The sequence below is a fragment of the Acomys minous genome, assembly GCF_964271855.1.
Source record: "Acomys minous genome assembly, chromosome: 14".
Lineage (NCBI taxonomy): Eukaryota > Metazoa > Chordata > Mammalia > Rodentia > Muridae > Acomys > Acomys minous.
Window position 1 is genome coordinate 66,806,104 of NC_140496.1, and position 25,766 is coordinate 66,831,869.

At 40.9% G+C, this 25,766-nt stretch overlaps 2 protein-coding genes across 12 annotated transcripts in view; one reads left to right on the plus strand and one right to left on the minus strand.

The window, feature by feature from the left end:
* NTNG1 (netrin G1) overlaps positions 1–25,766 on the minus strand; it is a 355,698-nt gene that overhangs the window by 2,294 nt on the left and 327,638 nt on the right. The window lies entirely within an intron of this gene.
* LOC311582781 (uncharacterized protein) lies at positions 1,517–25,751 on the plus strand. 5 transcript variants are annotated; one of them, XM_084756036.1, is made up of 10 exons: positions 1,517–1,908; positions 2,357–2,427; positions 3,157–3,870; positions 5,418–5,536; positions 6,470–6,652; positions 14,171–14,270; positions 18,970–19,060; positions 21,665–21,746; positions 22,327–22,390; positions 24,120–25,751. In XM_084756036.1, the coding sequence occupies exons 6-10, from the start codon at positions 14,252–14,254 to the stop codon at positions 24,242–24,244; spliced, it is 381 nt and encodes a 126-aa protein (XP_084612162.1). In that variant the 5' UTR covers positions 1,517–1,908; positions 2,357–2,427; positions 3,157–3,870; positions 5,418–5,536; positions 6,470–6,652; positions 14,171–14,251; the 3' UTR covers positions 24,245–25,751. The 5 variants fall into 5 exon arrangements, 1 of the variants encoding a protein (XP_084612162.1); XR_014774231.1 differs by lacking the exons at positions 2,357–2,427; positions 3,157–3,870; positions 5,418–5,536; positions 14,171–14,270 and having other exon boundaries at positions 18,970–21,748; XR_014774232.1 differs by lacking the exons at positions 2,357–2,427; positions 3,157–3,870; positions 5,418–5,536; positions 14,171–14,270 and having other exon boundaries at positions 18,970–19,128; positions 21,665–22,390.

The window sequence follows — 25,766 nt, forward strand, 5'->3', positions numbered from 1 at the left end:
TTAACACAACAACAAAGAATAAGAGAGCCAGGAAGGAACGCTTTCCAGCAACAAATGCTGCTTAAGCACTTAACACACAGACCACTCTGGACAGGGGGCAGGTGGGCACAGAGCAGAAAAAGGAGCTTTTTATAAATTAGAACAGTTTCTCATTCAAAAAATGTCATGGCCCAATTTCTCCAAAGATGTCACATGGATTCACACACACACACACACACACACACACACACACACACACACACACCACAGCCTGGTTGTATTAAATACATATCATTTTTACAAACTAATCCCACCTTCCAAGTAATATCTCTAGATAACATTTACTTTGCCCATTAATCATGGTCAATCCTCATGTCACCTTCAAGAGGGGCTTTGTCCACACACACAAAGACAGGAGTTCTCTGGTGTGTGAATGGTTGAGGAAAGGGGAAAGGTGGCACTGGGCATCCTTGGAGCTAATAATAAAGTTTCCTAAACAAGGTCTAGTGTGACTATATTCCTCAACATTCCAGGGTGCCAGAGAAGACAGGTCCATTGATATAATTAGCATGAGTAAATCATTCATGTTCGAAATGCTGGTACACAAGGCAGTATCACATGGATTATGAACATCAACCGCACAAGCTGCCTCTTGGTGGGTGGCTTTGCTTGAATCCAAATTGTGGTATCTTGTCAGCCATTTTGTTTGTTTGTTTGTTTGTTTTTCATATGTCAAGACCTGTAGTTATGAAGCAAGGTTCCCAAGCACAGGATCATAGGGTAAAGCTCTGATGGGTTTTATTTTGTTTTGTTTTTGTCCATTTGAAAAGTATACATAGGTGTTTAGGATTTTGCTTTGCTTACACTTTAAGAAATATCTGTTTAATTGGGGCAGCATGGAATAAACAGATCCAAGTAAGCATTTCCATTCAAAGTTAAAGACTCTGAGCATTTCTTGTTTAAGGCAGCAGATTGCAGAATGGGATATTTCCTTGCATTTGGGCACTAGACACAGGGAAATATCTGCTCCATCAATATCGATGATTGCTTGCCTTGAATAATTGAGAAGAAATCAATAGTTAATTAAATATCACTCCCCTCTTTTTTTCAAAGCTATTTTTCTTCCTCTTGGACTTGAATGTAAAGCAGCTGTTCAGCAGAGGTTTCGTTTTTCTGAGAAGCCAGTGATTAAGTTAAAATTCAATACCTTTCCTACATGTAAATAATCTGCTAGTTAATTTGGATGGTTGTGAGAATTTAATAAATACACAAGGAACAGACGTAGCCCAGGATTAATTGTCTCATGGACTGGGGGGGAGGGGATATATCTTGGGTAATATATAAACAGGAAAAATTTGGAAACTAGCATACATTTTATTACTTTAGGATTCACTACAAAGCACATTACATTTGAGTTCCTGATGGTGCCCATCCTGTTAAAAGTCAACAAGTAGAGATTTTACCATGCATACAGTACCACCTAATGGCTGGAATCACATGCTAGAAACATACTTAAATCTACCTACTGTTCTTACCTGATGCTTATAACCTCATGATCCATCTTCATATCATTTAGTACCAAAATTCTGTTGGTTAATGAACAGACTAGATGGGTAAGTGCCAACAAGCTCTTCTTCATCATGTAAAACCTCGTACTAAACACCATGGAGACAGTAAGACAAATAGAAAGCACGGCCTCCTCTGTTTCCATAGAGTTCTAATTTACTTATGGAATGTATGAAACACATTCCAGAAGTGATCTACTGTTGCTCTTATTAGAATGTCCTTATCGGTTTCATCCCACTTAGCCAAGCATCCTGATACCGTTCATGGTTATCATTCTAGTTGTCACAGAGAAGCTCACAATTTTGTGGAAAATCAACAAACACCATCAGAGATATTCAGACAAGGTATAGAAAAGACCACAAAGTAAGTATTTGCAATGTTGGGCAAACACACATGGTGATATTCACGATTTAGAGATTAGGAAAACTTATAGAAAGTGAGTTGTTTTTGAACAAAGGTTGTATTTGGACAAAGGTGCATGAAAGGTAGATACTGGTCAAAGAGCATCATGGATGGGGAAACTGTGTGAGCCAAAGCAAAGAGATGCAAGGGGGCCATGAAGGTTACTTAAGAATTTATCTTTGAACACTGATCCCTGCTCTGAGGTTACACACTTCCTGCTGGATTCCACCAACAATTAATCCCAGAAGGAACAGAGAAAGAAGGAGGATGTGTATCAAGATATTTCCTTCTTCCTACTGCTTAATGGCTTGTGTTAACAGTACTGCCCTGCAATGGCCCTTTCTCTCAGCTTTGACATTTGGTCATCTTATCCAGTCTTATCCTTATTCCTTTCCCTGTCTTTACTCAGAACCAGGTTCTCACTGAGCCGTGGGGATCCCTTCATCATCCTGGTAGCATATCTTCAAAGGACAGCTACAGGTGTGTAGCCAGACATCATCCCTCCTCAGAGATTTGGTTTTAAGGTGAACTCTCTTCTTCACACTGTTAGTTTCTGGAACCTCCCTCTTCTTTCTTGTAATTTCTCAGCCCCGAGTGATAAGCCCTACCTCTATGAGTGTTTACTCTCCAGGAGTTACTTCAGTGCCCTGTTTTCATTTTCAGTCCCCAGATACCTATTATCCCATTTCCTTTAATAATGTTTATCTGTTGGAATACCTAAGATAGCTTGTTTTCTGACTGGAACCTGACTAGGAGACACTAAGATGGTCTCAGTGAATGATGAATCAGCTGTGGTTGGAAGGCTGGATGCAGAAAGGACAAAGGAGGCTAGAATGCTAGGGGACATTTCGTTTCTGGTTGTTTATATATACACTGCAAGAGTTTGGGAAACCGACAGTGCGAAACTGTCAAAGGTGAAGGAGTCAGCTAGAGTTCTAAAGGAAAAGGAAAGCTGAAGCTGGACAAAGATAGACTGGAGACAAGGACCAGGTACTCAACAGGACAGGCTAGGTTGTAGCAATGGAGAAGAGAAGGAAAGGCGCATACGAAAGCAGTTCACATAACAAGTGTGAATGATTTTAAGGTCGCATTTGAATATATGGATAAATCACAAAGATTTATTAAGAAAAGGAACTAAGAGAGGTATGAAGTCAGAAAAGCCAATGGATTGTTTTTGGACCTACTGACTTTGTTGGTAAATTCTCCTAGAAAGCTTTGTTACTACTTGGAGAAACTACTTCAAGGTTCAGGCGACGACGGTTCATTACGGAGATGCGGACATGGAACGTGGGTGGTGAAGGCCGTTGTTATCAAACACAAAGAACACAGTCTCACGGTGGGAGAATATCAGTCATGTCAAAATGAGGACTAGAAGCCTGAAGAGCACCAAGTCTCAGCCATATGCAGAGAGCGACCCCATGAAGAGTGGTTGGAAGAAGACCGTCAATGAAATGCAGTGGTCGTCATATGACAGTATGAAATCACTTTGGATTTATAGAAGACCATTTATGAATTAACACATGAAGTGGAAGAGTAGGAGAAGGATTGATTTGAATTAGACAGAGCAAATGTGTAATGTGAATCTCTACTGTCTGAATCAGCCAGATAGGGGTTTGGAATGATTAGAAAAACAAAACAAAACACTGGGGAAATTGGAGGAAATAACTTTTAGAATAGTTCAACATCAGCTGGTAGGAGTAAGTCCCAATATTTTGGAGATTATGACTCACAGAGGATATTAGGCAGTGGCTAGATTTATTTATTTATTTATTTATTTATTTATTTATTTATTTGTGTTTGGTTGTCACAACTGGGTAGGGATAGCATGCCATGGATGGGAAGTGGCCATGGATACTACCAAATGTCTTATCCTATCTGGGACAGCTTCCTCTTCCACCAAGAAGGAATTATTCTTCAATTAAGGTAAAGACTAAAATGATGATGTCTTGAGTCAGAGTGCAGTCATACCAACGAAAGTAAACAGCTGCCCCTAATGTACACTGGGACAAAGATCAGGAAGCAGGTTTGTCAGTTCTAGATCCAAACAACATCGAGTTCTCAGATGCACGGCCATTGGGATGAAAGAAAGCGGATGTAGGGAGCTCTAAAGCACTAGAGTGGATTGTCTCCTTAAAACTGCTTACAGTGGAAGAAAAGGACCCATACACATCCTTATCTTGTGATTTGCTCTTTACTCCCATTGAGGCAGTGACAGAGCACTACTGACCATGTTTCAAACCATTTAGACAAGATCTGGATTAGGGAACTCATATCAGTTTAGGGTAGAGCTTTGAATGGAAATCCAGGCACGTTGTACTTCCTGTGGAAGGGGGAAATCAGGAGTTCAGTGAATGGCATCAGACATCACAGTAGTCTGTGCTCTTAGATATGGCTGACATCAGGTCCAGGAGTTATAGAATCACTCCCTAGACAGTAAATTCCACACTACATGTCCTAACTAGTGTGATTTCAAATTGCACGGATGGGCGTGGAGATATCTGTTAATACTATTTTTGAATTGCTACAACTTCTTAGTGTTATACCGAAATAATGGAGGTCCAAGTGCAAATCAGCTGACATGAATATAAAAGTAGAAATTCCAAAGGTCTAAGCTGAGAGTGAGAAAAATGCTGACATCTCATTGTGTCATTGCTGTCTTCCCAGGCATAGGAGCCTGCTATGGTTTTGAAAGTTTGGCTTCTTAAAAACTCATGTTGAAGAGTAGCTCACAGTGTAACACTCTTAAAAAGTGAAAACTTTCAGAAGTATTATTAGGAATGAACAAAGTGCACATAATGGGATAATGGGAATTTCTGTCTGCCATGTAATACCTTCTAGTATTTTATGATAAAATACTGGGACTTTATGATAAAAACCCAGAGCTTTAGCTTATAAATAGCCATTTATTGTTATAAATTAGTCTGTGATGTCCTGTTATGATAACACAAAATTAACTAAAATGGAATGTTGCTGTTTAATAATGGAGCTCCTCTGCACTGAACTATAGACTTCCTTTCCATTGCAAAGTTCTAGGCATCCGTCATTAACTTGCGGTGCTGACATGAGGATGCGCACCTCAGTGCAATGTTCATGACCTTTCTGTTCTATACTGCACGAAGTCATGGATTAAAGAGATAGCAGGGATTTTCACCTAACATGTAACTTTCAGTCACATCTGTATTTGGTATTTTTCTGTATGGATCAGCTTCAAACCGGATTTAGTTGGTGACATTCATTTTTAAGTTTATCTAGACTTTATTGTTGTTGACTCTAAAGAGGCTTCTTAAGAAACAGGAATCTTCATTTTTAAATGTGAAGGGTTGGCTGTGAATAGTTACTTGGTAGCTACAACTCCTTTTGTTATGGTAAAGTCTAAGTCAGATGCAGGAGGGACTGATATTCCTTTGGTAGTAGACTGACTGTTTTTTGTAGGGTTCGCTTTATTGTATTTTCTTTTTCCTGCTGATAAGAATAATTTATTTATGCCATGGCCAATATAATACCATGTGACCGGCTACCTTCTGATGCTCTAGCACTTGGAATGCTTTCCAATAGTGTGCCTCCTAGGACATCCAGAAGACATCGGCAGGTGAGGTTATTGTATCAATGTGAGACTCAGGGTTGTGTGGCCGGAAGGTGAGGTGTGGAATCTTAGTGGAAAGACTGGAGTCAGCAGGGCATTAGGATAGCTCTGCTTCCAGCTTTGGTAGGCAAGCCACAAAAGAGGATAAAAAAGCTCTCAGAATTGCCATAATCTATAAAACTGAATTTCCCAGGGAGAAAGTCGGAATGAAGACTGCTTCCACTGTTACTTCTGTTTCTCTTGTACTGTGGATGAGGAAAACCAGAAGGACATCATGAAATTACACAGTCTTATTTTTTTTCCCTTTTTGTGGGGAATATCTGTTGTCTGTGTGTGTGTGTGTGTGTGTGTGTGTGTGTGTGTGTGTGTGTGTGTAGTTGTGCCTTGTATGTGTATTTGTGTGTAAATGCATGTGATGCATGTCTGTGTGTGCCTAAGTGTGTGATATGTAAGTTCATGTGATGTGTGTTTATGCATGCACATGTATGTGTGTATAAGTATGTGCATGTGTGTGTTAATGTGTGTATAGGTATGTGGGGGTTCTTAAACACATCTGTTCTTCTCAAATAACAAACTATTTTCAAGATACGAATTACAGAATCTTGATTTCTTTCCCTTCTATTAGTCTTGCCTGGAGCATGTCAAAAAGCAGACCTAGAAAATGCTCCCTTATATTCAAAGAGGGCAGCAAGCAGGACTTGGTGTCATGCCTTGTTCTATTCACGTTTCCCTCAGAAACTAAAAGGGTCACTTATTCCCACACGATCGCACTGATCCACCGCATTACTAAAGAGACTTTTCTCCCTCTATTTGTGTTTGGTTCAAAGCTATACATCTAGGCTGGCCCTGTCCATGAGCACTGCTATGCTTGAGCAATGCTGGGTCTGTATTTATAGACTTGAAAGTTTCTCTTTTTGGCTTTGTCTCCCGTACTTCAAGGAATTGATGCAACGTGTTACCATGACAGCTTTCCTTGATGGCTGTATTAATAAAGTGACCTCTACCTTCACCGCCTGAACCAAGCCCAGGATTGCTGAGGGAAAGATGTTCCAAATTGTTCCCATCCTTTGCAAAGAAACGTCAAAGAGCGAATAACCTCCACCAAACAGGGTAATAACAAAGGTATGCGAACCGCACTGAGGTCTCATTCAGGTGTTTGAGAGCTGGCAGCAGGGGACTGAAGACCCACGATTATGACCCATTTACACAGCCTTTGTGGCTGTTTTACTATATTGTGAGCAAGGCAGAAAATAGAGCATGCATTTAGATCCTGAGGTATGGAAAAAAACTTTACAGACTTTATAGACTGCAGTGGAGTTTGAGGGACAAGTTCTAGACACATCAACTATATTTCCCATTTTGTACCCACATGGGTTCCTGAGAGATGGTATGACATGGTAGGGAAATTGGTTAGGAGCCATTAATCCTGAATTCTGGTTCAGATTGTCACACTTTTACTTTGAGATGCTGACCTGATAATGAACTGGTTAGTGACATCTGTCCCTCTGTCTTTTGAATGACATACTGACTGTTTTGGAGGGAGGGAGGTTGTCGAGATAGGGTTATCTATGTAGCCATGGCTGTCCTGGACTCACTTTGTAGACCAGGCTGGCCTCAAACTCACAGAGATCCATCTGTCTCTGCCTCCCTGAGTGCTGGGATTACCGGCATATGCCACAGCGTTCAGCTCAAACACTTATTTTTCAGGTGGTGCGCATATATTGAGCCAGAGCAACAACGCTGATATATATGTGTTCGTGGCGTTTATTATTCGGTGACAACTATAACATTAGTAAGAAGTAGCTTTTCTACCACCCCCCCCCTTGGGTTTTATTTACATGATTAATTTTTAGATGTGTGTGTGTGTATGTGTGTGTGTGTGTGTGTGTGTGTGTGTGTGTGTGTGTGTGTGTGTACATGTATGCAGAGGATGGAGGAAAGCCTTGGCTGTTGTTGCTCAGGCATTATCCACAGTTTTTTTTTTTAAGATAGGGTCTCTCATTCTCCTGGAACTTTTCAAGTATGTACTGCTAATTGGCCAGGTAGCTCCAGGGTTATACTTGCCTCTGCCTTCCCAGCATCAATGTCAACAAGCATGTATCACCATGTCTGGCTCTTTTTTGGGGGTGGGGGTGGATTCTGGGGGTCATGGGTCATCAGGCAGGTAAAGCAAGCGCTTCATTAATGTATCCCTCTCCATAACCCTGCCTGACTATTATTAATAGAAAGGCTACCTCCACAAAAGAAAACAATTAAGAATTTCTTCCTCATTTGATAAGATATCTGAAGATGGCCAGACTTGTGTAATTCTATGAGGTTTTGTTGATAGATTTGGTAACCATTTTCATTTCATTTGTTTTGCCTGTCAGTCAAAGTTGGCATCCCAAGGAACAAGATAGTTTTTGTCTCCCACATGTACCACCAGCATAAAGTAGGATGAAGAGAATTAGACCCTGTGTCCGAGTCTCATCTCAGTAGTTAATGTGGTGGGTGACCTTGAGGAAGTCCCTTAACCTCTTGGTGTTCTCTTTCCTCACTCCTAAAGCAGAGATGTTAGCTCCTGTCCTGCTTTCCCATCTGGAGTTGCTGGGAGGTTTGAGATGGGTTATACAGAAATATTCTACAAAGGACCAAATATAACCCGAGTAGGCTTTGTTAGGGTTCAGGTCCTGCTTCAGTCTCCCGAAGGCAAGAAATTCGGGGTGGATGAGCAAGGTGCTCATTCTGCCAAGGTAACACGAGTCCCTTACATCTCCAACGCAGGAAACCTGAAGTGGGAAGGAACGTGGATGCCCTCCCTTGAAGGCAGCATCTGCATATGTTCTGTGGATATGAATCTTGAGAGAGCCTGGAGCCAAAGCATGTGGTTGGTGAACATTTGCATTCAACTGCTGTGTACTCCACGGAGTCTTGCAAGGTCACTTTGGAATGGCAGCGTCCTTTCTCTTAGAGGTGAAATTTATCCTCATTTAATGTGTGTTCATCTGTGTCTGCCAGCATACGGAAATGTGGTATGCTTCCAGAGGAGCAAGGGTGTGTGTGTGTGTGTGTGTGTGTGTGTTTGTGTGTGTGTGTGTGTGTGTGTGTGTGTGTTGGGGGTGGTGAGTGGGGAGTTACAAACCTGCTTCTCCTGCACCCCCCAACTCGCCGATGCCTTTTTACCATTGAAGGTTGGGGAGAATCAGGCGCAGACTCAAACAACAGACTGAACTCTGGAAGTCATCACGTGGACAGAATGCTGATTGCTCGCTTTTGACCTATGCTCCTGTCTGTGTCTGTACCCTTCAGGAACAGAGGTGGTGCAAGCGTGGCCATTCTGTGACAGCATCCAGTCTGCCCGATTTCAAAGTAACAAGCCCAGGGAACAGGGCTAGAGGGCCTGTCAGGAGCAGTGTGGAGGCTGTCGGCTCAGTGGTCAGATATGTCTCATCTCCTTAACCAGATGGAGCAGGTTCTGACCCAAGGGAGCAGCTATCCTATGGTTGTTCATCTGTTATCAAAGAACTTGTTATGAGAATGATGTTTTCTCTTGTGCAACCAAGGAAAATACTGCTTACAACATCATTTTTTAAAAAAGCCCTGTTTATTTTAAAGGAGTCACATCTACCCTCTGCAGTATCCCAGTAGGTGTGAAAGAAATGACAGGTGACTCCAATGTAGGAGGAAGAAGAACCATCCAAATCCCTTAAAGGGTTTGGCTTTACAACATATAAGAAGCCCCAACTGGTTTTGAGAAAGAATTAATTCACTGAAAATCCTACAAGCCTAAGACTGGGCACCATTCCCAAAGTGATCGTTAATGGTGTATTGAAATCCTATTTAGGCCAGCACCTTCAGACACAGATATAGGCAAGGTGCTCACAAAGACAGTACTGAGAAATCACAGATTTTCTCCTTTGGTATCACCAAAGACACTTTTCTCATTTATCGAAAAGGTGCAACCTCTACTCTGGGCTCAAGGTGAAAGATGGCTGTTATGGGAGGCATCTTCACACACAAGGGCAACACACATCCAGGAATAGATCATCCTTCCCAAGCACAAGTCATTATGTCAAGAGAAAAGCAGATGCGGGCTGTTTATCCACGATGAGAAGTTTCTCCATGACCGGCTCTATAAATGCAGATCCTGTGCCTTCCATGCCTTATATAATGAAAGCCTTAGCAAAGCCTTTGGGATAAATTGCAACCAAATAGGCCCTACGTTTATCTCTGGCTTGTTGAGAGTAGAATTGATTTTTATCAGCTTAAATTCTATCTTTACACTATATTTTTCTTTCCAAATTTCCCAGAAGAAATATACAATATTTTGAACATAAAAATGCACATGCGTGTTTCATCCATCTTTACAAATACAAAAGAATTTATTGCTTTTTGAGAAAAATATTTTTTACTGAAATGATAATACTGAAATGATAAAATCAATTAATTTCATAAATGAATCCCACCATCACATTCTACAAAATATTTGTTATATTAATATATACTTATAATAATGCTGCCAATTATCTTATATGTCCCAGAGCATCTCAGGAAATAAGTGATTCCAAAACTCATAACGAATATTGCAGACACTGGCTTCTTTTATCAAGCAGCATGCCACAGTATCTGGCAAGAAGGGAACCAGCACAACTTCCTGAATCCAATGGCATCTGAAGACAGACGTCCGTTTTTATTGGTAACTAGTGAAGGCAGAAGCAAATGCCTAGACTCTGTTGTCTTTGAAAATCAAGGCACAGTAATCCCCGCGATGGACTATTCCTCCCCTTTTCTGGGTAAAAAGAGTCACAGTTGAATATAAACCAACTTAAACTCCTTTTTATGAAGCTTGAGCCTAGAGGGTGTTAACCTTCTACCTTTATAAATGGTTTTTCTTTTTAACCACAGGTGAGCTCTTCCTGTTACCTGTCTCTTCCTCACTGGTTATATGAGGTTGTAGAGTTGTCTTCAAGCACTAACTTGATGCTCAATAAAAATTTATTAGCTAAAGGAGTAAAATTTGTCTAGTTTTTCTTCTGCCACTTTATGAATGGTGCATGCCTATCTGTTATTAGTAAACTCACAGCATGTTAGCTATTTGGACAGATAAGCAAGGAAGTGGACAGGTGCAGATTTCTGGATATGGAAAGCTTAAGGTTCAGAGGGCAGGAATTGGAAGGAATTTTTCCTTAAGGACATTATTTTAATTACCTAAAGTGAGAGTGAGGTGGTTTTGCTAAAGTAAGTGTGAGAAGGTAGTCCTTAGGTGTGTTTTGAAAGGAGGAACACGTGAAAGATTGAGAGGACATTGGAGGAGCAAACTAGTGGCACATGGGAAAATCACTTGGAGGTGTCTATCACTCCAGCTCAGGCTGGATACTGTGAAGTGATATAGGTTCCCGCCCATAGATTTTAAGGAGAAAACATTAACAAGGAGGGCAGAGATATGTATTAAAGTTTCCTCTTTAGAAAATTCAAAATATACCTGGGGAAAGGGTGGAAGAGAGACGAAGGAGCAAGGATGGCCAGTATTTAGAGACAAGGGACCAGAAGCGTTTCTCTCACTTTCTATTAAGCACATTTAGTTCTTATTATGTTCAGAGCATTATGAGTGAAAAGATGGGGAGAAGAGGTACCACTGAGGCCTCGAAGGGGTTTGGCAACACTTGTTTGTTTTTTTGTTTGTTTCAGTTGGGAAGGTGATTAGTTAAATTTGTAGCACAGGCTAAAAGTACAGATGGAGCAGCCTCATATTGGGGTAGGAGGGAGTTGCAGACCTCAGAAGCAGGAAGATTTCTGTATTAAAATGATGTAGGTATTATGCAAGGCAATCTATATAAGCCCATGCTGTGCTGAATACAAACTTGTAAGTTATTGTACATCCTGAGGAGGAGGCAGAGAACCTAGCATTAAGAAACGAAGTGTCTAGGACTGAAAGGAGATGCTGTGTCATTAGTTCCCGTGTGTGTGTGTGTGTGTGTGTGTGTGTGTGTGTGTGTGTGTGTGTGTGTGTGTGTGTTTGTGTGTGTGGTGTCATGTTTTAAAGACAGGTTTTCAATGCCTTTGATAACTTTATAAAGTAAAAAATATATTTTCATTTCCCATTTGTCAAGCTATAGCCAAATGTCTCCTTAGAGACTTAATTTCCCGATGTATACTTGGCAAGAGAGTTCTAAATATGGTCTAAGCCCTCTTAGGATTTATAAACAGCAGGGATATTTAAGTATGAAAAATAGTTACTGAAATCACACAGCAGTGCCTTTTCTTAATGATTTTTTTCCTCCAGGAATCACTGTAATACACTCTTGTCCACTTCCTGACAATGTCAACCTAAGTCTTGAGAGGTGATTTTATAATGTCAGGATGAAACAAAGCCATTTCCTTGTTAATGCCAATGTCAAAGCAAAATGAATTGGTGTCAATAAATTCAAGGTGAGGAAAACAACATCATGGAATCAAATGAATGTGCAAAATGATGACAGGACTCATTTAGGGACGCCTGACTCTGAGTGAAAATGATCGCTAATTTTCCAAAATGCATTCGCTGCTGAACTGGAGCTCCAACATCTAATTTTTATTTCTAAAATACTTTACTGAGGTTAAGAAAGGACAAAGAGGTGACAAGTATGGATGAGCCCAAAGCAAATCTCTCCAGTAATGTGAGTGGGGATCACGGCAGCTCACACTGTCGTTTTCCCATCTACAAATTCCAGTGACATTCAAAACTTGAAATGTAAAGTATAATATTTAATTGCTTATGTTGGTAGCATCCAGTGGTATAGGTTTAAATGTGAACATCATCACTTGGGGCTCTGTATTTGGGATTGCTGATGCCTCCTCCTTTCCAGCCACTTTGTATGGCTGTTGTGAATAGCAAGAGTCAATTAACTTGTGGCTGCCTGTAAGAACTTTGCAACCACCAGGCACAACTCTAAGACCTATCAGGAGAGACCCCAGAGCCTTAGGAACAGTGTGTGTTATGATTAGCGTGGGTCCTTCTGTCTAGGTATGTAAAGAAGCTTCATAGAGTACAGACTCTGTGCCTTCCAGCACACCTTTATCATTAATAAATTCTAGGTTCCTTGATGCCTGAGAAGTTCTTCCCAAATAGAAAAAAAAGAAAGAAAGAAAGAAAAGAAATTGCTTGTCACTCCTACAAGCCCTTCAGAGATAGAATAACTGTTTACCCACCGAAGATTGGGAGATTGTTCTTTTTTTTTCTCCCTGAGAGAGAACCTGACAAAAATCCCTCACTTAAAAAAAAAGTTTCATGGGATTTTAAACAAGTTGTGAGTCGTGCTACGACTTATTTCATGGAAGAGAACTTTCACAAAAACTGAGCTTCAAACAAGAAGTTGAAAAGCACGTAGCATCCTGTCCTGGTACCTACAGGAGAGGATTCTCAGCTGGGTAAGCAAAAGGTGTGTAAAGTATGACCTGAAAGGGGCAGCAAAGTCTCTGGCGGGTTCCAGAGCAGACATTTGAAAGCTCTTCCTAAGAAGAGCAAAGGTGTGGGGGTGTCAGGAGGTGGGGGAGATACTTCAGTGAAGAAAATGTGTCTGGCAAGAAGCGTGTAAAAACTGCGTCTTTCATGGACATCAGATCCAGATGTGCAGAGAGAAAGATCGAGGATTGTTTTGGATTCAATTGGGAGGCTGGGGGCGTTATTTAAAGTACAGAGAAAAGATGTTGCAGTTTTTGTCTAAAGCAGACGATGCTGTATCGAAGTTAGGTTAAGCATGAGTGAACAAAATTGGGTGGAGCCTGACAAGAGCCATCACAGGACATGTTTAAAATACCTTGTTCTACACCTTACACCTTATTCCTCATTTTTTTTTTAATGTTTTGGATTTATGCCCTTAATAAAACTAATGAGATTTTCCTAAACTGTGAACTGAATGAAGAAAAAGATTCTGCCTGTTTTGGGTTTTTGGTACGCAATGCCCAGAACAGCACTTTGTAACAGACTGTGCTCAATGAATATCTGAGTATTTTTGAGTGAATGAATAAATGAAATATATAGAAAAAAAATCACATATTCCATATCCATCGCTTCCTTTTTGCTTCTAAAATAGCTTCCCAACTGTGTCTGTTCTTTCGCCCCTAAATTAAATCTCACAGAAGTGCTATAGCCAGATTGCGTTTCTTCAGAAAGTGTTTTCACAGTACTCTCCACTCCTTCTCTCACTAGCAACCTTCAGTGGCCCCCCACTGCTAATTGGATAACAGTGTAGCCAGGGTCCCGCAGGACGTGATTAAAATCTTCCCATCATCTGCTTTGGCTCTACGAAACAGGCTTTCTTCTGCTAGCAAACACATATACACAGGCTTACACTGGTGTACGTATAACTAAAATTAAAGTATCAGAAAATTTACATACTCTATGTATGTCTTCTTTTTGAATACTCTAATATCCTGGACAAATAGGTATTATTAGTACTAATATTTATTAATATTATTATTGTTTCTACCTTATGGCAATCTATGAATCTTACCCAAGGATGCTGGAGGTAGAGCAAGCGATGCAAAACTAGTAGTAACACCTTTTTGAATCTTAAGCACTGTCCATGCTATTCTCCTGACCCTTTAGTGTCTCTAGTTTACCTGGACTTGGTGACTCTGCTATGGTGATGTTCCTTCCTAAATTTTTCTCCCATTCTTAAGGTCCAGTGTCCAGATCAGCTCCACCAAGAAAATTTCCCTGGCTGTCTCGACCCACAGATGTTACCCTGCCTTTGAAGCCACATGACAGATGGCCTAAATAGTGGGTGCTTATTGATTTGAATATAGATGGAGTTTGAACGGGCTGGATTATTCTTTGGGTCCTCCGAACACGAGCTGGATGGTTGTGTGTGTCATTCAACCAATGGTCGCTTAGTTCATAAAATGGTTAATTTCCTACCTGATGTCTACTGCAAAGGCTGTTATGTAGATTAAGTGAGTTAATGAGTATAACTAAAATAGAACATTTCCTGACATACAGTCAGTCTCCTGGGTTCTAAGCCTGTGACAAACATCCCTTCTCAATGGTCATTTCCTGTTTTCTCCATTACGGTACAGGCTATTAAAGCTAGGCTCTTGTTTTGCAGCTTTCATTGTCCACACTGGTGCCTGTCCCCAGGGAGGACATTAGCTGGCATTTTTCAGTGAGGGTGGTAGATATCTCTTTTATTATTTCTGTAATCTCAGGCCTATCTTTTACTTTTTGAAGCCTAAGCATCTATGTTTTTGTCTTGCACATCATAGGAAATTCTCAGTAACTTCTTCTGTTTCAAATCATGGTTTGTCAGACAACCTCTCCATTTCCAAGACTGTGGAGAGAAGACATCATTCCTGGAGCTTAAGAGAAGGTGACCTGAGTTTTCACTCCTGCCTCTGAGTGGTGTCTTCAGGGAAGTCTTTCCTTTGTGGCTTTCTATACATTTTGCTTCTATTTCTTGACTAGTGGGAAGAAGGAGAGTAGCTTAGAGGGAGGATTAGAGCAAACAGAGAAAGATTGGGGAAACAGGTTTGGGCTGAGTGACAGGGAATTACCCACTTGAAGCTGCCCAGAGTATGGTGTTTGTCTTACGGGGTAGGTGTCCCAGCTCTGTTTATCTGCAGATAGGAATCCTGTCCGCATGTTTACAAATTTTAAGGTCTTACACTGAATTGTATCTTGGATTTAGCCCCTATCTTGGCTACTGTACTCTAGGGATTAAAACCATGATTGACTGTCACATGATTCACAGGAAAAGGTACACAGGAAAAGAGAGGCAAATTCTCCACCTACTGTCCTTCCCCGAATGAGCATCTTGGCTTATTTTGGCAGCAGCTAAAGCCCAGCTCCCCACAGAACCAGACTGTGTTCTTGCCGTTGGAAGAACAGTTTCAGATTTGAGTGATCTCGTTCAGGTCTGCTTATCTGATTTCATCTTCCAGGACTCTGACTGTGCTTTTGCAGGGCCAGTGAGGGTAGGCCTCTTAGTTAATCTACAGCCCTCTGCTGCCATGCATCAGTATGTTCCTAGGGTGTCTGCCCTCATGGCTGCATCTGACCATGCACATGAATCCAGCTCATACCTTTCTGGACAGTGGTGCCTTTATACCCAGTGCTCCTAACTTGTTAATGATTTTGACTTTTCATTCTGGATTGAATCTGTTTGTGGTGTAAACCACGGTTTAAACAGGTGAACGAAGTTTCGGGTTAGAGCTCTATGCTCCTAAAGTCTACCTATAAAAAAAAAAAGAGTCTAAGCCATGGCTGCCTTGGATGGCTAGTTTATTTACTGACTGCAAAGAAAGGAAAGATTCCTATGAGCTTTAAAATTACTAGACTACTCGCAGCTCTCTGGCCAGAGTCCATCTGCAAGTCTCAGTACCTGTCCCAAACGCACAGTTCTCTCAGAAGACCTCTGTGTTGGCTTAATATCCACTTGTAAGTGAATATATACCGTGTGTATCTTTCTGGGTCAGGGTTACCTCACTCAGGATGATCTTTTTTAGTTCCATCTATTTGCCTACACATTTCAAGATTTCCTTGTGTTTTTTTTTTTGTTTTGTTTTGTTTTTTTGTTATGCTTTTTTTTCAAAACAGGGTCTCTCTGTGTAGCCTTGGCTGTCCTTGGCTTGCTTTGTAAACCAGGCTGGCCTCAAACTCACAGTGATCCACCTGCCTCTGCCTCCCAAGTGCTGGGATTAAAGGCATGCACCACCACGCCCGGCTTGATTTCTCTGTTTTTGATAACTGAATAGTATTCCACTGTGTAAACGTACCACAGTTTCATTATCCATTCTTCGGGTGAGGGATATCTAGGTTGTTTCCAGATTGAAAGAGTCGGGGGAGGGGATGAAAGGACCAGGAGCAGTCAGGAGCGCTACAGGGAGACCACCAAAGCCAGTGGACCTGGACCCAGGGGGAGGGGGCAGGCTTTCATAAACTGATGCACCAACCAAGGAGAATGCATGCAGAGTACCTAGACCCCTGTTCAGATGTAGCTGATGGACAGCTCATTTTCCGTGTGTGGAGAGGGGTCAAGAGGGGACTGCCTCTGACATGAACTGTGGAGCCTGCAATTTGATCACCCGCCTTTTGGCGGGGCAGCCTTGCAGGCACACAGAGAAAGGGGATGCAGGCTGCCCTGATGAGACTGTGATCAGACGGTGGGGGAGGAGAGCCTCCTTCCCAGTCAGAGGTCTAAGGGAGTGGAATAGGGCAGAAGAGACAGAGAGGGCGGAGCGGGAAGATAAGAGAAGGTCTTTCCTAAGCACTGAAACATTCCCTTATGGAGAGAAGGGAACGAGCTCTTGAAACTCACGAGAGTTATACAACTTACAAGACTCTCAAGACCCATTCCCAAGGTGTAGGCACTAAGCAATTGCTGCTAGGGAGGAGACTTCAGCGGAGCAGTCTGCAGGCTGGGCTTGGAATTCACGGATGCTGGTTTTGTGAGATGTTACCCATGTTGGCAGAGCTTTCATTGATGTGGGCCGAGTTTCCGTGATGTTGCCTTGTTGCCTCAAGCTTACGAAAGGAACCCTTCACCCACACTGGTCTAAGTAACCTCAGTCAATGCATTGGTTTATTGAACTAGACTGAAATGGAACCATACATTTGGTCTATCATTGGTGTCCTACAAGTGGCCAACAGGCATTTTGTTTTATCATCTCTGGAAATGTCATGCTACAGAAGCCACGGCTAGAGAGGTTACTTGTTACACGGGATCCTACAGTTTAAGGAGCCAAGGTATGCCTCTAGTTTGTGTGACTCTACAGCCAAAAAAAGTGCTCTAAAAGGCTATGTAAGAGGTTTCCCTGAACACAAAGCGGATGTTTCTAGTTGTGTTAATAAGGTAGAAAGAAAAATACACCTTAAAAGATAGTGAGTTGAGAGCAAGGCTACTGTGTAAACTGGAACATGGAAGTTTCACTTTGTCGACAATCATTTTGATTTTTAGAAAACCTTCTTGGAAGCTTCCTGTTTTGTAGTCTAACACAGTGGTTCTCAGCAATTGGGTCAAGACCCCTTTAGTTGTTCAAAGGACCCTTTAGTGGGGGTTTACTATGATCATCAGGAAACAAAGGTATTTACATTATGACTCATAACAGTAGAAAAATTCCAGTTATGAAGTACAATAAAAATAATTTTATAGCTGGGGGGTCACCACAACACAGGGAACTGTATTAAATAGTCACAGCATTAGGAAGGTTGAGAACCACTGGTCTAACAAGAAAAGTCCTTACTTTTAGAACTACTCCAAATCCAAACATAAAATTCTCCCCCATTATAGGTATCATTGCATTTTAGTCACTGATGATATGAATGATAAGGTTACCAACTTGATAAACATATGGCATTTACTCCCAACATTATCACCACGACCCTTGCTTGTCATGGACCAGGGAGTAAATTGTTTGAAAAATCAAGTCTTGCAAAATGCAAATGTATTTTTTTCACAACTTTCTGCTGAGAATCCTTGGATTTTGTTAGCTGTAATGCCTACACAGCTAAAACACTGTAATTAATATTATAGTTATCCACTTGCTATTTTAAATTCATCATCTTATTTGGAGGAGCAAGCAGAAAAAAAACAAAAGAATCATAAATTGAAATTGTGTCTTGTTCTTTCTAGAACTACATAACTCACACAACAAAACTTTATGACAAAGAATTCAGTCAGTAAAGAAGAATCATGCCCAAATTTCAAGATAAATGAATTTTTATGGCCAAGTGATAAACCATATAATATAGATTTAGCTTACAACGCTAACATCAATAGAGCCTAAACTACACTGCCAAGAGCAATAAAGTGAGAATAATGGGAAAAGATTGAATGACCATGTGAAAAAAAAAAAAGCTTTCCAGTGATTTCCAACCCATTTCAGTTTGTTTCTTGAGACGCCCGTAATGAATTCATATTGATGTGGGTGGCTTGACTAATGACATCAAAATGCATGATCAATACATGCTAACTAGGCTAAGAATTTAGCTCAGAACATTCTTAATTGGAAACTAGTCCAGACACAGTGAGAACTTGGGCTGGCATGGGGCTATGATAAGAGAGAAGTCTTTTTTTCCTGGTCGCTTTCATGATGGGTTTGAGAGTTGGAGGTAGCCTGGTGAAGCCTGCCTATTATCCACGATTAAGAAAAACTAGGAAAGATTGTGAGTCATACAGACCAAGAACCACATCCTAGATCACAAACTCACTAGCTTTGGATCTTGAGATAATAAGTGACCTTTCTGAGTCTTGGCTCCCAGGTGTGTGTAACGGGTACATCAGATTATTCCCTAGTATGATAGCTTTGGAGCTGAAAACAGATACCCATCTATTAAAAGTTGCCCACAGATGGTAACTATTTTGATTACAGAGATGCTTATAAGTGATAGAATTAAATATGATGCATCTAGCAAGTAACAAAGCTTAGTTCTTTCATTTAGAAGATGTATTTTAAAAATGATCTCCTTATATATTCCTTCTTAGGTTCAGTGATGAAAAGGAACCACGTTGATATATCACAATTCTGTCAAATGAAAAAGAACGTGAAAGCTGTCATTGGGTTTTGGATCACTTGGTCTGTACTAACCTTTATTCTAAGCACTTTTCATGCTTTGGTTTAGCTAATTCTGTTCATCTTATAAGGTAGGTACCCTCATCCTGGCAGTTTTATATGAAGAATCCAAAATTCAATGAAGGTTTATGAGCTGTCCCAGTTCACGTAGCTAATGAATGGCAGTGGTTGAGATCAATCTGCTCTGAGTAAATAGTCACTAGGTTCTTTTATCTGACTGACCACCACACTGGCTATCAATAAGGGATTCACAACTTTGAATGGTGTTGCCTGTGTCCCAATTCTCTCTTCATGAAGTAGAATCAGGTAGGAACAGTCAGGACAAAGTATCCACATGACAGGGGCAATACAAGCGAGCAAAAGCACACCTCTGTTCTAACCTACCAAGAAATTTAGATTTAGTACCGAGCACAAAGGCAGGCTCAGACTCCGGCAGTTCCTGGCACCTCCCACTTTCATTATCGGCTTTACCCCAAACACAGCACAAGCTGCTAATACCTTTTGCCTAGAAAACTGTGGTCTCACTACCTCTTATCTGGCCTTCCCACTGACACATGAAATCCACTGTTCACAGTGCCATAATTCTTATAATTATTATTTTTAAATGAAAATGCCCACGTCATGCCACTCCCCTGCTATATGCACTGGGATCAGAATCAAGGCCACACCTTTTACCCTGGCTTCATGGATATTGAGTGGTACCAATACCTGCCTCCCTCCTTCTCATTCCTGCCTCCCTTCATCACTCTCTAGCCATGACTGTTGCCTTCAGGAGGAGGTGAACACTATTTCTGGGATACTCATTTTCCAAAATCTTCTGGTCTATCTCTTTATAACTCCTTTGAATTCTCTGCTGAAGCAATACCCTGACACCAAATGATTCCCCACGTCCTCACACTGTCATATGAGTGGAGATCCTTGAGGATCTCAAGGTCTGAGTGTCTTTTTTTCTTACCATGCTAACTCCAGTATCTAGAACAGCGGCCAACACAGCTCGTGCTCCGTACATATTTACAGAATAAACAGAAGGTTTTTTTCCAATGCAGCACACATCCCTCATAGGCTTAAAAATAGCACAGAGATAATGGGCTTTGATGAGGCTCTTCTGATGGATTTTAATTGTGATTCTACCTCACACTTAGCTAAACTCTTCTGACCCTCTGGCTTTAAGACCTGATAGTAACTGGATGACACAATTAACACCCTGATGCATGGTGCTGCCCGGCCCTCTGGACTTAAACGTTTATCACAGAATGTGCCATAGTGGTGTTGCTGTATGAAGCCTTGCTCCAGGGGAATATTATGCACTTGGCAATCCAGCAGAAAATCCCCATTAGAGAAGAGATCATTCCTTGGTGATGGATGAACAACTTTCAGCACTCGTTTCTACATCTGAGCTGCCTCCTAATTTCTAGTTTGGCATAAAGTGGGGCTAAAGGGTGTTGTTATGGGGGCGGGGAGGGACTATCCAATAATCACAGCTATTATTTTCATACAGAGCTAAGTCTTCTCTCTCAGGCCTCATAGCTAAGATGCCAGGTATATAAATATTTGTAAGAAGTCAATATTATACCACTAGCCATGGAGAAAATAATTTCGTATTCCAAATAGGAAGCTATCTGATTTCTTTGTGTCATCTAATTGCTAAGCTTATTCCAAAGTGCAAAATTGGTCCTGGCTGCAGAAATTATCCCTTGGAAAGCAGATGTGAAGTCAGCTTGCTCTTCCCAAGATGAGAGCAGAGAAGCCATGTCTTATGGTAAACAAAGCTACTAATGACCCAAGTAGGTTGGGGACCAGAGTGAGGCCCTGGGGGCAAGAACGATGCAGTATCTTGGCACCAGACCACTCACACAGTCATGAAGCTTATGACAAGAACCCAAACTGACCATCTGTGAATTTGCAACCGCTTGCACTGGAAGCAGACTCTGCCGGCACCTGCCTGCAAGATCTTTGCACCGAGTATTGCTTTTAAAGGATTTTGTCTCCTGGCCTAGGACGGTGTTTTCTTCTCTTAATGTTCTAAAGCTATATAAAAGAACTGAGCAAAATCAGTGTGGAGGTGGCTGTGGCTGTGGCTGTGGAAGGTGTGCTAGGAGTTACACTTCTACTTCTTCCCAGCCATCATTTCACTTGACCTTCCCGAGTGTCCATCTGGATGTTTGGGGGGTGAGGGAGGTGTCTGATTTATGATTTTTCTTTTTTATGCCACCCCCAGGAGAAAACTCTTTAAGTAATGCATTTACTCTGCGAGGAGAAGCCAGCTGTTCAGCTCTGTGTTAAAATGCCACCCATCCAACCCCTGCCCTGGAACAGCTCTCTGTGCCACGTTCTTGGCTTCTGTCTCTTTTCCAGTGATGTTTTAACACTCACTTCCCTGTGAGAGTCACTGGATAATGGGTTTTGTCAGGAGCAATTGCTGGGGATGTTGCTGAGCCCCTCCCTCCACCTGTACAGAATCATTAATCTCGACTGTGAGTAATTCCCAACTACTTGACTGAATAGAAATGACCTCAAGCTAGAAATCCAGGTTTCTGTTTTCCGCTAGGCAACTTATTTTTTATCCTGCTTTGCTCCAAACTCAGCCCCTGCTCTCCTGTTTTTTAGGCTGACATCTCTGTTCGACAGCAAGGGTATTTTTGAAAGCCTCTCCAACAACTGTGGACTCAGAAAAGGAGACCTTCATAAAGTGTGTGTTCTATTTTGAGATTGAATAGCACAACCTGAAGCGAATGGCTTCTGTGTTAGGAAAGCAAAACACAAGACAACAGAACCTGGATTTTTTTTTTTTTTACAAAAGATATGTGAATAAAAGCCACCCTAAAGTAAAAGACTCAAATCAAATTAAAAGCATCTCCTGCTCTCTTTGAACAATACGCTTATGTCTTTGAAAAGTTGAAAAGGAAGACAAAGCAAAGAAACGGAACTTTTTCTTCTTTGATATGCTGCAGCAGTAAGAGGTAGCAGGAACACATATACAAAGGTCCAGTAATGACATTTCTCATATGTAGAAGAAAATAATAAATATAGAATAGGCATTGTGCATTGAAAAGGACTAAAAGAGCAGACACAAAGTTTGCTGTATTGTTTTGGTCCCTTCTAAGATGACAGACAGTAGAACAATATTAGGAAAAATTTAAACACTATTCCTCACTACCGAATAATGTTTCTAGTTTGAAAATAAAGTTTAAGGTTAAACATATAAAAACCAGAGAAAGTAGAATGATAACTCAGGTCCATAACTTTTTTTCCCCATTGGCTTTCAACAGTGTTATGCCATAAACCGTCATACAAAAACCAGTAACTATGGAAATGTGGCAATGATAATTAATGGTAAGACATGACATGTTCCTTTCTTTCTCCTCCGCCCCCACTCTCCCGAGTTATTCAGCTTCTAAAAGGCCATCGGGTCATTCCCGCCGCCCCCCGCCCCAGTAATTGCTTCATGAAGATTGTTAATATGTGAATTAACTGAATTTGCAGGACTTTAAAAAGGAAGCATTGGACACTGCTCATTTCTGTCCACGTCGCAAATGATACCTATTTTTTAGTCTTAAACCAGATGGCCAATGAAAGCAGTGACCTCAATAATAGCCAACATAATTACCTACTTTATTTTCACTGAAATTGAAACTTCATTGAAAATAATTTTCTCTCTCAGTTTATTTATGGTGAAAAGTGCTTTTTACCTTTTGAACTTCAAGACTACTGGGCTGAATACAATGGCTAGAAATCTCCTTTAATCACCTCTAACAGCTCCCGAGTAGGCTGGAGTTAAATTTAAAATGATATAGAGTTCTCCTGCTCCCCCTAGACTGGCAGTCCCTAATTTTAGAAGATTGCCACTGGAGAGATATAACAGTGGAACCAGTGTGTCGTCCCCATTAATCTGACTAATAGATTGAAAGTCGGGGGATTCTGAAACAGCTCTTTATTGTTTTATGTGTTTCACTCAAGACAGTGAGTGAAATAGATATATGGTGAAGAAAATTCCCAAAACATGTAGGAAAGAATACGCTGCAGTTGTGTAGACAAGCACTTGGGGTTTTTGAAAAACTGGATCTACTGTTAATAAGATAAAACCTATCCCACTGAGGATGCAGCCTTTTCAATAGATAAGGATTCTCTGATATAAAATGAAGAAGAAACTTCTTGAGAGAAAATTTCATCATAATACTTGTAACACACAAATGGCAGGAAAATAATGTTCTGCTTTTTGAGATATTATGGCAAAGTATGAGATTCATAATTTTCTAATACATTAGGAGGCAAACATATCTTTATGCAATAAAGTCATAAGTCTTCCAACATAAATAATTTATTCTGGCAGCTTATGTAAGATTCAAGCTGTAATAATTTTGAGAGAGTGTTGGGATTTTCTCACTGCAAAAGTTTTAATAAAAATAAATCATAAGAGGAAAAAATGAATAGCATTTTCTAGATCACTTGAAACAAGGAAACAAAATTTAGACAAATTCATGCTCTTATCAGATTATTACATGAATACCTTAGATACATGTGTATCTTATAGTTGATCATAATATTTTAAAAATGTTCCCAGATCATGTATGTATTAAGCTCAATGGGGCATCAAATATAAGAATGTGAGGCATGTACCCATAGATTTATATGCAGCAATTCCATAAAAGAATCATTTATTCATGCTTGCATTGATTTTACGATACAATACCACATTTGTAATTCCACACATCTATCACCTATCATTCCAGAATTATCATATGGAGGCTCGTTTTCACAGTGGACCTCTTAGAGCAATGGCCCAGTAAAACTTGAATGCCATCAAGGTTGGGATCCTTTTATGCTGCTAAGTAAGTAACAGTGTACATTGTAAAACAGAACCAAGTCATTTGCAGCCTGACATGAATCCGAAATAGAGTCACTATGCCTGGATTAGGAGGGTCCCTCTAGCTTCCACTCTCATTGAGGATGACAGACCAGATGAGGTGCAGTGTAGTAGTCAAAGAATTCCCCCAGTTTCAGCCTATGTTTCCAGTAAACAAACTGATTTAGCCCTTTTGTGTTTTCCCTTTCTTTTCTAAAGGAGGAGGAGGAGAAAGAGAAAAGAAGAAGAAGAAGAAAGGAAGAAGAAGAAGAAGAAGAAGAAGAAGAAGAAGAAGAAGAAGAAGAAGAAGAAGAAGTTTGTCTCATTTGTCTGAGCAAGAGTGATCCAATATATTCAGTCCCCAGAATTAGTCTACAACAAGACTGGCACTGCAGGTGTCCAAATTCCATTCTTCACACCAAAGTTTCTTACCTGGAACACAGAGAGAAATCTTCTTGATATTTAAGGAGTTTTAATTTTGTTAAACTCATGTGCCGGCATGTAACACTGTGGCTTATCCAACCATCCCATGGAGTAAGTCAGAAATTTGTGTGGGTCATCCTGTCATCTTAATCTTTTCTCATAAGGAGAGCCATTCATTCAACTCAAAAGTCACACATAGTTTCAGGATGGCTCCTGCTGTCCCACTTTATAGCCCTGTCTCTCATTAGTTATCCACCTCACATGAAGATGAAATGACCTGTCTCTCATCAGAATGAATCATGATTTTTAGTTTGAGGAAACTCCTATCCCTTCTCAAACTGGGCAATTCTTTATAAACCTGATAGAGGGCTAGTCCATATTTACAAAGATCCTGCTTTCAGAACTTGCAGCCAGCATATAAAACCGTGTCCATTCCTCACACACTGTTCTAGAACAGATGACAAGCATAGGACATGGAGCTGAGACAACGTGTCTGCTACCAGCAGCTAATGATTTGATGATGAAGAGAATTCTTGCCTTTTCTTGTCTCCAGGGCAACCGAGGGAGCCTGACCACGTAAGATGGACATGGCACTGTGAATGCTGCTACCACAATAAAGGCTCTTCCACATATTGTTCCTGCCACGCTATTCAGGGCTGTCACCTCATTTCACAGAAATGGCTGCAGTGCAACAGCAGTTAATTTCCATGTCACCACAGAGCTGCATCCTAGAGTCACTTTGCAGCTGCCCTGGCTGTCTGAGAATATTGGACCCTCAAAGTGAATCGGGAATTTATTACTTTCCACAAGCACTAACTCAGTTGTTGACAAAGAACAAGCCCATTGTTTTGGAAGATAAGGGGATCTTTCTGCCCAGCATCGAGTATTCAGTGCCATAGTACCGAGGACTTCCACACTAGGCTATTGGGCAACACTGCAGATACTGACAATTTAATCCTCCTGAAAATTACCATGGGAGTGTCTGATGCTCAGCGACCTCACTGCACCTCACTTCTTCCCTCCTTCTTTCCTAAGGCTTACCATAGTTGTCTTAGCACAGTCCTCTGAACACAGGACTTGAAGGATGAGTGAAGTTAATGTGGAATAGGAAGGGAGAGCACCGCTTTCTGAAGTTTACTCCTTGCTCTTGACTTCTCATGACTTTGCGCAAGTTTTTATACCTCTCCAGGCCTTAGTTTTGGTTTTTTTTTTCTTAAAATGCTGAACGTGATATCCTATATAGAGACATAATGAACACTAAATAAGATGATAAAAAAAAAGTCTGCCATAATGATGCTAGTAGATAGGGGCATCTTTATCCCTTACATCTGAATTTGTAATTAAATATATGCAACTGCTGACATGAGCTCTTTTCTTTTTTCCTTTGGTGTGTTGATTTCTGAAGGTCACTGTTGTAGGGTCTGCCCAATGGGCTACTGTTTG

Bases quoted from the DNA above. Each gene is read 5' to 3' on its own strand.
- LOC311582781 (XM_084756036.1), top strand. The intron at 19,061-21,664 runs GTCTGTACTAAC...CCTGTTTTTTAG, and splicing joins ATTGGGTTTTGGATCACTTG to GCTGACATCTCTGTTCGACA. The intron at 22,391-24,119 runs GTAAGACATGAC...TCTTTTCTAAAG, and splicing joins TGTGGCAATGATAATTAATG to GAGGAGGAGGAGAAAGAGAA.